The sequence below is a fragment of the Phodopus roborovskii genome, unplaced genomic scaffold, assembly GCF_943737965.1.
Source record: "Phodopus roborovskii unplaced genomic scaffold, PHOROB, whole genome shotgun sequence".
In the NCBI taxonomy this organism is placed as follows: domain Eukaryota; kingdom Metazoa; phylum Chordata; class Mammalia; order Rodentia; family Cricetidae; genus Phodopus; species Phodopus roborovskii.
In genome coordinates this window covers 12,856,055-12,869,492 of record NW_026126648.1, presented here as the reverse complement: position 1 = coordinate 12,869,492, position 13,438 = coordinate 12,856,055, and the positions used below count along the sequence as shown (strand labels likewise).

The window sequence follows — 13,438 nt, the reverse complement described above, 5'->3', positions numbered from 1 at the left end:
CTCTCTTTTGATAGGGTCTTGCACTATGCTAGGGGTTACTGAGTAGGTCAAAGTGAGCTCAGACATCCACCTGTCTACTTCCCTAAGGCTGAGATTAAAGGTGTATGCTACCACACCCAGCTTTATATGTGTTCTCACAATAAGACTCGGTATTCAGGCTTGGGTGGCAAAGTTACTTTAGCAACCAGGCTACTTCCCCAGCCTTTACTTGCTAAGAAGTATTACATGCTTGTATGTATGAGCACTTATTTATGTCTGTTGATCCTGGGTTGTTTCCGCTTTGGGAAGACTATGAGTAGAGCTGCCACAGTAACTCCCAGTGATGAATTACAGGGCAGGCGGACACTGACAAAGAAGCTGTCCCAAGGCTTTTTAGAGTAGTTGCAAAGTTCACACTCACCATTAAAGCACGGAGAGCCAGTGAGACCCTATCTTCCCAAGTTTGGCACTGTCAGCCTACCAGAGCATACTGGTGGCCATGTAGTGACATCTCATTTGATTTTCCTTTGCATTCCCCTAATGGTGTTTTCCTTAACAATGACAGACATCATTGTGTGAACATACTGGCCATTCATAAACTTTCATTTTCAAAATCCAAGATTTCTGCTACTCTAAATCAGATCTTTCAATTAACTGGAAGAATTTGCAATACATATTCAAGGATAATAACATCTTTTTTCATATATATATGTATGTAGATGTATATGTGTGCGTGTGTATATATATATGTGTATACACACACACACACACATATATATATATATGTATATATATCCTTAACCTTTTCTCTTAACACAAATGTGATCTGCCTTTTCATCTTTAAAAAATGCTCTTCCTTCATTTTTATTGTGTGTGTGTGTTTTGCCTGTAGCTACGTCTGTGCTCCAAGCATGTCCAGTGCCTATGGAGACCAGAAGGGGTGTCCTGGGATTGAGTCATAGTCACAGGTCTGAGAGCTGCCAGTGCTCTTAAACTCTGAACCATCTTTCCAGTCCCTGCCTTTTCTTTTTTAAACAGCATATATTTTTTAAATTTTGAAATTCAACTTATATATCATTCTTATGGTTAGTAATATTTTTGTGTAGTCTCTAAAAATGTTTCCCTACACAGAACTTTTTTTTTTAGAAATTTTAAGATGTAGCACTCATGTTAATGGCAACAAATAGTTTTGAATTAACTCATTTGGAGGACAGGGGTCAAAGTTCTTTCATTTAGTATTTATCCAGATGTTAACACTACTAGGTGAAAAATACCTCACTAAATACTGATTTGTTTTAGAAAACACAATTTTTAAAAGGTTTTAAAATTAAATTTTCTATTAAAGTATTATTCAACATTTATTTATGATAATGAGTCACTTTTAATGAATGTTAATTATAGCTACAATCAGAATCTAAGTACTTACCGCTATTTGACATCTGAAAGAGATTGTTCTTTTCAAACTTCTTGAAAACACTTCCTTTAATTTCAACAAACTGAAATACAACAGAAAAACCGTCTTCGTCACTTTTACAGTTGCAAAAATCACCGCCCCCCACAGAAAGCTTGTCAGGGTAAGAGGAAACAAAGAACTTCTTTTGTGCACAGACTGATGTGAATGTCTTCCTCAACTAACAACAGAAAGCATAATTCTGTACTTACATTGTTGGACATCATGATGGTAAGCAGTGACTTGTTGTGCGAGTTAAAAGCTACATTGAGAGTCGTGGCTTGAACCATTATGAGAATTGCATGTAGAACTAAGAGTAAGTCAAGGAAAAAACTTGTTTCCAGCACAACATCAAAAATGGGAGAAACGACCTTATTTTCCAGGTCAAATCTGACTGACACTCAGATTTACCACTCACAATTTTCCTTACCTATTTGATATAGAACAAGCAGAAGCAGAGGGGAAACATATACATCCATTACTTAGAACTGACGCCCTGGCACCGTGTTTAAGAATTAAAGCCCTCAAAAAGGTGTTAAATGAACAGAATAAATTATGGTAAACAATGAGAGAAGAGACTAAGAGACAAACATTCTGCATTATGATGATTCAAAGTTTTGAAAGTGAATCAAAAGTTAGTGTGGTGTTGCTTTCCTTTGGCTACTCAAGTGATACAGAAGACTGAAATGGCAAGAGAAGTCTCATGCAGAATTATATCATATTTATATCATATTGCACATGGAACAATTTACCTTTGTTCCACTAAAATGGGAACAAGCTTTGTTCCACTTTGTTCCTAAGTACTAATTTCTTCAAAGTGTCACTGTCAGTAGGGAAAGAAATGACAGAGTCCTGTGCACGAGTCCTGGTTTCGTAGGTATGCACATGTATGTAAATCTATGTGACTGCAAACACAAGTATGCTCACATGTACAGGCACCAGGCATACACACACACACACACACACACACACATACACACACACACGAAAGTACTTGTTACTGAAAAGGAAAACTTGAAGCAAGCGACACGTATGTGCACATAGACACACAATCTCCAAAACTGTATCACGGAAATCGCAAACTTAAAACATTTACACTTAAGAGTTACACAGCTATGAATACAAACTATAGATAGACATCAACTTTTCCCTATAATCAACCAATCACAAGAAAAAGGAGTTGTGCATTCAGAAAGCCTAAAACTAATTTACAATGGATATTACAACTAATTTTTCAAAAGAAACCAGGACTAGGTAAACAAATAAAACAGGGTGGCATCATGCCGGTGGCTGGAGTGTCCACTACGTCTAAGAGGATACAGACATAGAGAACAGCCATGAAGAAGTGAGGTATGACTCCGATGTGTGCTCTCTTTCTTTCTTTAGGCTCCGTGGCTGTCCAGTAGAGAGCATCTAAGATATCTTGTCCAAACGAGGAGAACAGACGATCGGCTACCTGCAGAGAGAGATAGTGCAGAGGTTTCTTAACTTCTCATTTAAGTATTTTACCAGCAATCAGACGAAAATCCAATGTTGAAACCTGAGTTTTACAATTCTGGAAGGGATGTGGAAGGAGAGCAAAGCTTATTACTTCCTCAAACGCACTTAACCTGGCTCACGCTGAGTACTCAATACACATTTGTCAATTAGCTGTTTGTAAAAAAAGCAAAAAGAAAAACTTTAAAAATTTGGAACCTTGAACTAAAAAGCTCAAAGCAATTTATATTTAGTATACCAAGCACATAATTTAACAGTCAGACAAAAAAAAAAAAAAAAAAAAAAAAAAAAACCAAACAAAAAACCCCAATAGGTTAAGTGTGTTTCTAATAAATTTGCAATTTGATGTACATGTTCTCAGAACTGTGCAGGCAGTGAGGGCCTTTCCTGTAACTGGAGAAACACACTGCTCCCTTCAAGTATGTTCCAGGACCAGTGGCTCAGGTGTCACCTCAAAAAAATCTTAGCTCCCAAGCTCCACTAAATCCGAATCTCACTGTCCCAAGACCCTCAAAGCTACAGCAAACATTCTTCTCCCCACTTCCTCTACACTGTTAGACCGGAAGCCTTGAGTGCTGGCCGTCTGCAGGAGCAGGGCCAGGGAGCACGGAGGGAGCAAATGGCCTTACCTCTAGCATGTTGTAGATGATATAGAGCTTGATGACAGACTGTCCTCTTATCAGGTGGTACATCATGGAGTAGTCAACATAGTGCATCATAAAATAGCAGATTATCAAAATGACACCCTTCAAAATGTCACAGACCTGTGCAGGCTGAAGCAAACGCCTGTCCCTGAAACATGCAAGTAAAGGGGATGAAAGTTTTACTTTATGTGTTCTCAAAGCAAGTCATCTTTACTGGACATACAGCAGCATACCAAGGTCACAGTGTTTTAAAATTTAACGAAAATGCCTGTGTGCCAAGACACTTTCTGTTAAACTAGAAGTGGATCCAGTGGGCAGGCACCTGCTGTTTTCAAGCATTAACATAGCAGCTTTCCCAGGGAGGCAAACCTCATCATACTCATGGCCCCTGGATCAGCCTGCATGGCCCAGTGGGTGTTCCGTGCACACTGATTCGCACCTTGTCCACTGTACTTAGCAACAACCCTGGCTGGCTACATAAAGAGTCTGAGGCCAGTGCTAGGATTACAGCCATGACTAGGCTCCAGATTTTTCATAATGGTTCGAAGGACCTCACATCTTTGTGAGGTAATGGTAATGTAGGTTCCTCCCTGAACACAAAACTATTAACTTTTCCAGTTTATTCTTGACAAATTTCTACTCTTTTCCAACTACAAGCTAGCACAAATGTCTCATAAGTAAAAATGTATCTGTATTATAAATCCTAAAATTCTAGGTGTACAGTTACATTCACTTGATATTTTGGTAGAATCAGCCAATGTGGCCTCTGTAGGGTTATGTTAATTGATGCTTCTGCTAACAACATATTGAGAAGCCTGTAGTCCATGAACTCCAAAACAACACATGACAGCTTCTGAATTTTTACCAGTTGCACTGGTGAAGAACAGAACCCAGTATAGTTTCAACGTTACTTCATCTCAGGGGTAGAAGTGGCACTGGGTGAAGATCAAACTCGGGGCCTTGCTCCGCTAGCTCGGTACTCTGCCACTGAACCACGCCTTCATTTAAAATAATCTTAAAAAAATATTTTCAGACAAGTCACATTAAGGTGACCTGGAAGGCCTTGAACTTGCAATCTTCCTGACCAGGCCTCCCAAACAGCTTGGATTATAGACCAGGTCTTGCTCTGAATGACTCATTTATAGATTTAAGATTCATTTAAACTTCCAATAAATTCTTTCCTCATATCCTCTTTTTCCTTTTTTTGGTACTGGTTTGTAGAACACTCTTTTACTGTAGTAGTCGGTTCTTTGAGATGTAACTTGAATTTTTCATAATTAAAAAACTCTTCCTTCTGAGACCAGATCATAAAAACTAAGCCTCTAAGTTAAGGAAGGAAACAAGATGGAGAAAACAAACAGTAAAGAAGAAATTCAGGCTTCCCTTTTGCTGGATCTACCATTTTAGGACAAGTATGAGTACCTTTGAGTCTACTGTAGGCTTATTCCTCTGGATCAATGTCCAGACTTCTGTTTCGGCAGCTTTTTGCCTGCAGTACGTTCAACTGTAAAAGACCAAGTGCTTCTTTGGGAGCCGTGGCCTCTTCATCTTCACCAACAGTGAAGGGCTGAACTCCAAGCAACAGCGTGAGCTGAACTCATTTGCTACTGGGCTCCTGGCCTCTGAGCCACAAACCTACCTCTCGGGAGTTTCTTGGCTATCTATTCTGTTCAGTTCCTTGGCTATTTATTCTGTTCAGTTCCTTCTCAGCATGCCCACATGAACAGGGCTTTTCCAAAAAAGCGTGTATGCCTTTAAAATGTTCCTATAACTAGGCTGCAGTACTGGCTCTGAAAGCAGCTGTCACTGCATTTCCAAGGGTTTCCAGGAAATTTTGATATGGAACAATGCAGGTATGAAAAGGGCAACTCAGGAAGGGTTATAAGTAGATGGGAGGACACTCTAATGAGCCTACATATGTTAGCTGGATCACATGTCCTCCAACAGATGGAGAACTCTGATCTTTCGCAGCTCAAGTTTGAGCTCTGGGCAGAAGTACACCCAGTACACAATCACCATCATTACTTACTTCTACCCGACTTCCCTTTCTCCAGTGCTGATCCCCTCCCTCCCACAAAGATTTTGGTCTCATTCTCGTGGAAAGCAGGACAAATTTTATCTTCCACTTCCCACACAACCAACTTAGAGCACACCTCTCTGCCAAGGGCTAACTGATAATCTGGGGGATTTCATGTCTTACTGCACACAAGGCTGGGACTGGGAGCGGTGATTCTTCTGTCAAGGGCAAATACATTTCCAGTTCAAATATCAAGAGGAGACATGCGGAACAGCCCTGCATTCCTGGGCTATGGGTGGCTGTTGCCACACGATGGGCAGGGAACATACTGAGGGGCAACAATGCAGGCTCTTTATAACCCTGACTTTCAAGACTCTCAAAATCAACCTCAAAACTGATACGAATCAGCGATTCATTGCTTTCTACTTGCCAGCAATCCTAACATAATTTATCATTTGAAAAAGACAGTGTGTTAAGAAATAAACATAACTCTCCTTTTACTAATTTCTAAAACATACAATTAAAAACACATGACAAAATATACTGCACTGGTTCCTCAGCTGTCTGTCACTGCCTGCTCTGGTGAAATCTGCTAACATCTTAACTGGCTGCTACAGTGATTATAGGTTTTCAAAATTAAGGACTACTATTAAAATACAACATGACATTTGTTCCACAGTCCCTGCAAACAAGGATTTTCTTTCCACACGTGCCTGCTAATAAGAAAGGAAAGTAGCAAAAACAAACCAACAAAACCACTTCTCAAATAGCATCTTACAAGACACACACAAGCATCACAGCTTCTCCAAGAGTTTACCTAACCAAAACAACTTGAATCGATCACAGCATTTGCTCCTCTCTGCCAGGGTATTTTTAGAGGACTATAGTAAGCATTACAAACTCCCTAAGAAGCTTATCTATAATGCTGCCAATCAACCTGGAATGGGCACCTGAGTAATCTTTCAGGCTGAAGTTCTAGTTATGATGGCTGTTAAAGAGCAGTTATGGGCAGTTCCTTTAGCAAATGCTGGAAATCTCAAGAGCATGCTGGATAAAGAAACAAACAAACAAACAAACAAACAAACAAAAACAACCAACCCCCCTCCAAACCACACTAATCTAATTTAGCTTAGAATGATGATTTGATTACATGCCATGGCATGACAAGATTAGATAAGAACATAAGATAAAAATAAGATATTCAACACACTTTAAAAGATACTCAAGTTAAAACACTATATGGAAAGTAGATCCTCTGCATCCCCAAATTCCACCTTTTAATTCACACAAATACTTCCACTATACTTTTGCAGTTATTACAAATGACAATCTCATGTTATACACGCTACTATTAGACATTATACATCGCTGAGCAGTTTAATGTCTCATTGGTCCATGGAAGTAGAATTACATGGCAGAGAACGATGCTCCCTGGAGGGCATCCCCAGCCTTGATACCTACTGTGAAAGTGAAATGGGTACTAGCAAGATCAAGAAGGAAGAAGCAATGACAAACTGAGCCAGCGGAGCCCTGATGTCCAGGTAACTCAAGCCATGGACACAGCATGACTCATTTCACTGTAAAACATGTGTAATTGAAGGGCAGAGAAGGACAAACACTACTGAAATTAAAAAACAAACAAAAAAGCAAGCAAACAAACAAAAACACCCCTATGTATTTCACATGGTTCACATTTTTTAAGAGAAGTCCCTTTAAAGTACTAAGATCAAGAAGCTTTCCTGACCTGGGAACTGAATATTTTTCAAGTTTGACTGATACACAGGAAAAAAAAAAAAAAAAAAAAAAAAAAAAGATCTCTTAGCACTTTAGACTGGATGCTAAACATCTTTTCTTGTACCTTAAGTTAATTAATATTAGAACTAAGTGGCTGATTTATGAAGCTGTTTGTGCTTGGAATAACACAAAGTAAAATAAAAGGTGTTTCTAAGAATATCAGGCAGCTGGGCTGAGCCCTAGGGCAAGGACTGAGATGTTTGCTGCCACAGAGACCCATTAGAGAGTAATCTCATTAGAGATTACATCACAGGTGATTACCATGGGTGACAGTGTGGTCTAACACTGGGACAGATGTGGATGAAGCTGAGGATGCTAGTGAAGTCAGGGAATCTTATGGCCTCAGTGTGCATCCATCTTTGGACGGTTATGTGGCCTATGGGGGCTTTTGCCGTTGGACTGAGGTCAATTTGGCCAAGAATACAGAAGGAAAATCAGGGTTTACTCACCACAAGGAGTCCCTGTGCCACCACACTCCATCCTATAAAGGAAGTGAAAGTGCTTCTCCCTTCGGTCTGATTTACAAGAGAGAAAGAAAGAGAGAAGGTTGTAATGTTGCTACGCTACTTACGTGTGTCATGCTGAGGAGCATGGGATGACAAAGCCTCGTGCTAGGAAGGCTTTCTATGTAACAGTACATGCTCTCCAGGAGTACCACACCGGCAGCCCTGGCAGAGGAAGTAACGGGATGCACCTGTTTCCCCAACAACGGTGCTAAGAGCTCTGCAGACACGCTCTTGTGGTGGCATTTAAAGTTACTCAGGCCAGTTTCAAAGGCTTAACTTTGTATGGAAAGAGGGAGGCCTGTTTACACTGCACATATGTTAATATGAGGTGAAGAAACTCAAGAATTTGAAATCCATAGTTCTTTTGGGAGATAAGAACTTTCCTATGGGGTCAACTTCCAAAAGAAAAGATACTCTCCTTTCCAAAAACAAACAAACAAACAAACAAACAAAAATCAATGAAGGCTTAGATAAGAGTCATATCTAAAACCAAGACAAGGGATTGGAAAACTGCCCAATTTTATTTCCCCCAGTACTCCTAATTCTAGTCCTAACTCACTTAGCACTGGATAATGTTCTCCAGAGCTCTCTTTACTAATAGCTGTCAGTTCTGGGCTCTAGATTTCACCATTTTCCTCTGCAGTCTTATTCAACATTTAACTTAAGTGCGACAGAATTCTCTCTCCCAGAATTCTAAAACACAAAATAATGGAAGTTTTAGGAAGGGACAGTATTTACACTGACACTACTTAAATTACCCATATAATCGGTATTTTTAACATATTTCACAAACTTGAAATATGTTCAATTTAGAAAAATGATATTTGATGACATTTGATAAACCCAGATAACTCATGTAATGTATAACCCAATTATTTGTATGTATTCAGTCATTGAAAACATCATCCTAATCTTCTCTAAAATAAAGCTATCTTATTCTCTCTAGGAAAGGACCTGCTTCTCATGACCGTAGATGCACCTCTCTCTCTCTTTCTCTCTCTCCTCCTCATTGAGTAGCAGGGTTAAGACCCCTGAGAAGTGTTATAGACTTTCGACAGATACAGAAGCAATCCAGCATCCTTTATAAACAGCATACACCACCGTAGACACATTCCACAGCATCCCCCAAAGAACACAATTTTAGCTGGTTCAGGGTTGGCAAAATAGTCTACTGATTAGGCAGTCAGAATGAAGGCTGAGTTACTGAAAAGGCTACAAAAATCTGCCTGGTTCTCACCCTTTGTTAAAAGCAATGTCTCTGTTCACTCTACTTGTGTTAGCAGTGACAACAAACCTCAAGCCAAAGCCAAAAAACACACATCAAGATCGCAGCAAATCTTGGAACAGGCTGGAAGTAGAAACTCTGGGTCAAAGGGGTGGGGGTGGGAGGCTTTAGAAAAGCCTGTCACAGATGCTGCCCATGGAGAACTTCAGGCAGAGGAGGAGGAAGCTCACTCGGGGCAAAGATGAGAAAAGACAACATGTCCTGCTCCTGCTGCTTCCATGTTGGGATTTAATGAACAAACACAGCTTTCTTCTGTTTAGAAGAAATTAATGAAGAGACTAGGAAGAAACCTTTTTGACAAAACCCTGAAGCAGAAGAGATGAGAATGGTAACAGCTGGAGAGACACATTCGATCAATTTCTGTGCAGGGTTCAAGTCAGACGGAAGGAAAGAGCACTTTTTGTTTGCTGAAAAAGATGGGTTATGAAACAGCTCTAGGCAAAACCAAGAAATCATCTTTAACAGAAGAGGTAGAGAACATCAGAAGGAAAACTGGAAGACAGAAGAATATGGCTATTCCTAAATAATTCTGTAAAAATAAAATGTACTAGGGTATTCCAGAAATACCTGAAAGGTTGTAGGCATAATATTAACAGTAGTTTTGTTTAGAGTCACTTTTCACACTATATTTTCAATACAGTGCTTAAAAAAAAAAAAAATCAACAGAGAAATTGTTTTCCCTGTTCAGAGAAAATAAACTGTGGCCCACACTACTCTAAACAGACACTGTTTAACTAAAGATATAGAATACTGAAGGTACTAAGACATTAAAAGCAGTACTTCATATTTTCTGGAATCTTGCCTGCTCCTAAGAGGTTTCCAGATGGTTGAAATTCTGCTACACAATTTTAACTGTATTCTTGTGTTTCATTTATCATATAAATATGAGTGATAGCATGAAATATAGCTCTTCAGTTAACTGCAGTCAGAGTATTAGAAGTTGTTTATAATAGGCTGCCCCCTATAGTCCTCTCAGCTATAAAATCATTTAAATAGAAAGCATTTCTCAAATGTGACTGAAGTTAATTGAAACGGAAAAATGCTTCAAACTAATTTTTTTTAAAGCAATCACGGTTAAGTGCTAAAAAGCTTAGACTATGACAAAAAAAAAAAAAAAAAGGTTGATTATAGGAAGCACCAATCAGTTATGAGAAGCAAACTGGAGTAATGATTTAAGAATTCCTATTTTCTGTGTATTACCTCTTAATATTCAGAATGGAAAGGTCATCAAGCGAGATGCTACTTACATGTCCTGCTCCCACAAATTGTCAGAAAAACACAGAAATGACTCTGAGCATAAAACAATACTAGAAGCTTGAAGAACAAAAAGTGTCTTCAAATAAGATGAATTTCACCCTCAAGAGACTCTGGAGAACACTGACACGCCATTGTTAGGCAGTGTACGTCACCCACGTGCTACCCACATACAAAGGGAGGAACCAATCCACAAGGAAGAGTCAAGGTTATAAACCCTTTTAATTCTTCACCTGAGGGTGTTAACAGCTGATCAGAGCAGGCCACAGGTAGACTATGAACCTGTTTAACACTGCTAACCAAGGAATAATTAAGAAGTAACCCTGCTCATAAAGTACACGACAAATCCCTACAAGAAAGACCTTAGGTATTTTATGTCAGGGGGTTGCGTTGGATTAATCTAATTTTGCAGTGTCTACTATCTTTATGCAGCCACACATGAAGATTTGCAACTGGTAGCACTTTATTGACTTTTTCTTTTCTTACTTTCTTTCTTGGTTTGTAAAAGGGTAACTAAAATGTCACTCTCTCCCTGAGCTCTCAGTACAGAAACCAGCACATGCAGATGAGGCTGTGGCAGTTAAGCACAGTGCTGAAAAGGTCCTAGCCGGTTTCTAATGGCAACAAGCCTCCTTGGAAGCTCTATCACAGTAAAAGGAAATACTTGACAGATCCCAAGCCAGTGCTTACACTCCTAAGACAATCTCCCCAACTGGTTAACTTATGACTAATAAAGCACATGGCATAATTCATATTATTCTGGAAGATGAGAAAGATTATAGACTTCTATAGCACTGAAGTAAGCTGAACTCTACAATTATTTTATTCTCTGCAATCTTGCTAAGAGTCAATTTTTATTCCTTTCACATCCCGATCATCATATTATTTCTATTTACATTATAAGCATTTTTTATCTTTATCAAATGGATTAAGGCTCATTTGAAAGGACTGTCTTTACTATTAAGGACAGGCTCATTTTCTACTTCAAATGAAACTTCTTTGTGACTTTAGTCTTTTAAACAAAATTTACAATTTTGAATACTTGTAATTTTTATAACCCAACTTGGGCGATTAAACTATAATTCCAAGTGTTCCATTAACATTCACTATTGTCCATTTCAGCATTTTAACATTTCAAACTGAAAAGGAAAGTCTTTTTTAAAGAATTACAAAGTGACACTTGTTAGAGTTGCAGCTCTAACAGCTATGCTGAAGCTAAGCAGTAGTTTATAAAGGGCGGCTACCCAGAGTGGAGGCATGCTGACAGGACTGTGAAGGAAAACTCTAAAACCCAACTCCCGACCGACTCACCTGAAGATCAAAAGCACATAAGCTTCACCCGGGCTCAACAGTCCACCTTTCTGTTTGGTGGAGGAGAAGTGAGAGAACCGGGTATTCATCCCTGGGTGCTGCAGGCAGGCACTGGGCTGGCATAAGGATGCTGTAGTCATGCACTCTGCTGACATGCTTTTTTATCTCCAGGTTTCTGGGGACAGGTACTGAGCTCTCAACATCTTCTTTTGTCAGATGAGAAACAAGCTTAGGGGAGGCAGGTACCTACCATAACCCACTAGAGATGCGAGCTGGTTCGGGCTGCCTTACCTTTCCTATCAGAATGATGCCTTTATGGAGTCTCTACCATCACCAACCAAAAGTGTATGACTACGGATTCATAGACCACTAACACAGCAATTCTCAAGTGTACTGGAGAAGGAAGCCTGCAGTAAGGGCTCCTTGGGGATTCTGAGACCCACCTCTCCAGCCTAGAGCCTGGACCTTTCATAAATGCAGCTCAGGAGGCCCCACAATCAGCATCCAGGTGGGTTAACAACAATGGTCATCAGTCTCTACTTTTAGTCCTGTTTCTCTACTACTCGCCCACACAGCCCTCCACATCAGTGTTAGTTTACTGCCTAAAACAACGTTTTAGTTCAAAATATCTCTGGAAAACAATGCAAATGTATAATATTATATAATATAAATTGAACAGATAAACAGTGTTTAAAGATCTGTAAATGCAACTACATGAGTCATCTTTATCTTAAGAACCCTACAAGTTATAAAAGTAACAACATTGTTAAGACACTAAAAATAGTCAAAGATCTAAACTTACCGTAGGCCATAGCAAGGCAGGGTGAAGAGCCTGAACAGTGCCAGGAAGACTCTTAAAGGAAGCAGGGTGAACACATACAGAAAGGCATCGAGGCACAGGAAGATTCCAAAAAACATGAGCTACAACAACAAAAGGGGGTGGGGGGAGAATATTCTTTAAATAGTTGTAGATCCAGGGTTTCTAAACTTATGAGATTTTAATTCCCAATTACTCGATTTAAGAAACAGCACAACAATGGGATTTCATTACATTAGTCTTCCTAGAGCTTTCAATTTACCATCCACAGAAGGCAACTACTCAAAAGATAAGTTGCTTGGACTCAACTGATAGGACTGTCGGTACTTCTTAAAACATTAGGGAAATTAAGTACAGTCTTTCCAACAAGCTTCCTAGCTTTAATCTCATTCTTCCATGTTCTATTCATCAGAAGACTGTATAGATGCAGTTTTAATTTGAACAGTTTTTGTAAACTACTTATAACATAATCTTGCATGCATAGACAGCTGCTATACTTAGAAGGCCTTATTCTGATTAACTGCAGAAGTAGTTAAGTTTTTAACCTATCCCCTGTTTCTTATGTCTTTATACTTTCCATTTTTACCCACTAAATTTAGCAGGATACTTCCTAAGAGGGAGTGAGGTCTTGGCTTGAAGTAACTGTTTACTAAACTCTGCTACTCCAACAGTGGTGACTCCCTGTATGCCTGACATACAAGCATAGTCTGATGGAGATGCTCTCACCACAATATTCTGCATGACTTCAGGCAATAAAGTGTCCTACCTGCATGTATTTTCTGAGGTCACCCTGCTATAAGCAGACATTTTTCACAGAACTCACGAGGAAGTTCTAACTCCCAGGGCATGGGATCTTTAAAGAAGTGATTGAAGTGAAAAGGTCA

At 39.4% G+C, this 13,438-nt stretch overlaps 1 protein-coding gene across 1 annotated transcript in view; it reads right to left on the bottom strand.

The window, feature by feature from the left end:
- Window positions 1–13,438, bottom strand: part of Tapt1 (transmembrane anterior posterior transformation 1) — a 47,894-nt gene that overhangs the window by 14,540 nt on the left and 19,916 nt on the right. The window contains exons 3-7 of the mRNA XM_051174033.1: window positions 12,540–12,658; window positions 3,556–3,718; window positions 2,750–2,885; window positions 1,642–1,739; window positions 1,406–1,475 (exon numbers count right to left, since the gene is read on the bottom strand). Coding sequence (XP_051029990.1) covers window positions 1,406–1,475; window positions 1,642–1,739; window positions 2,750–2,885; window positions 3,556–3,718; window positions 12,540–12,658 — 586 coding nt within the window. The remainder of the gene's footprint in view (window positions 1–1,405; window positions 1,476–1,641; window positions 1,740–2,749; window positions 2,886–3,555; window positions 3,719–12,539; window positions 12,659–13,438) is intronic.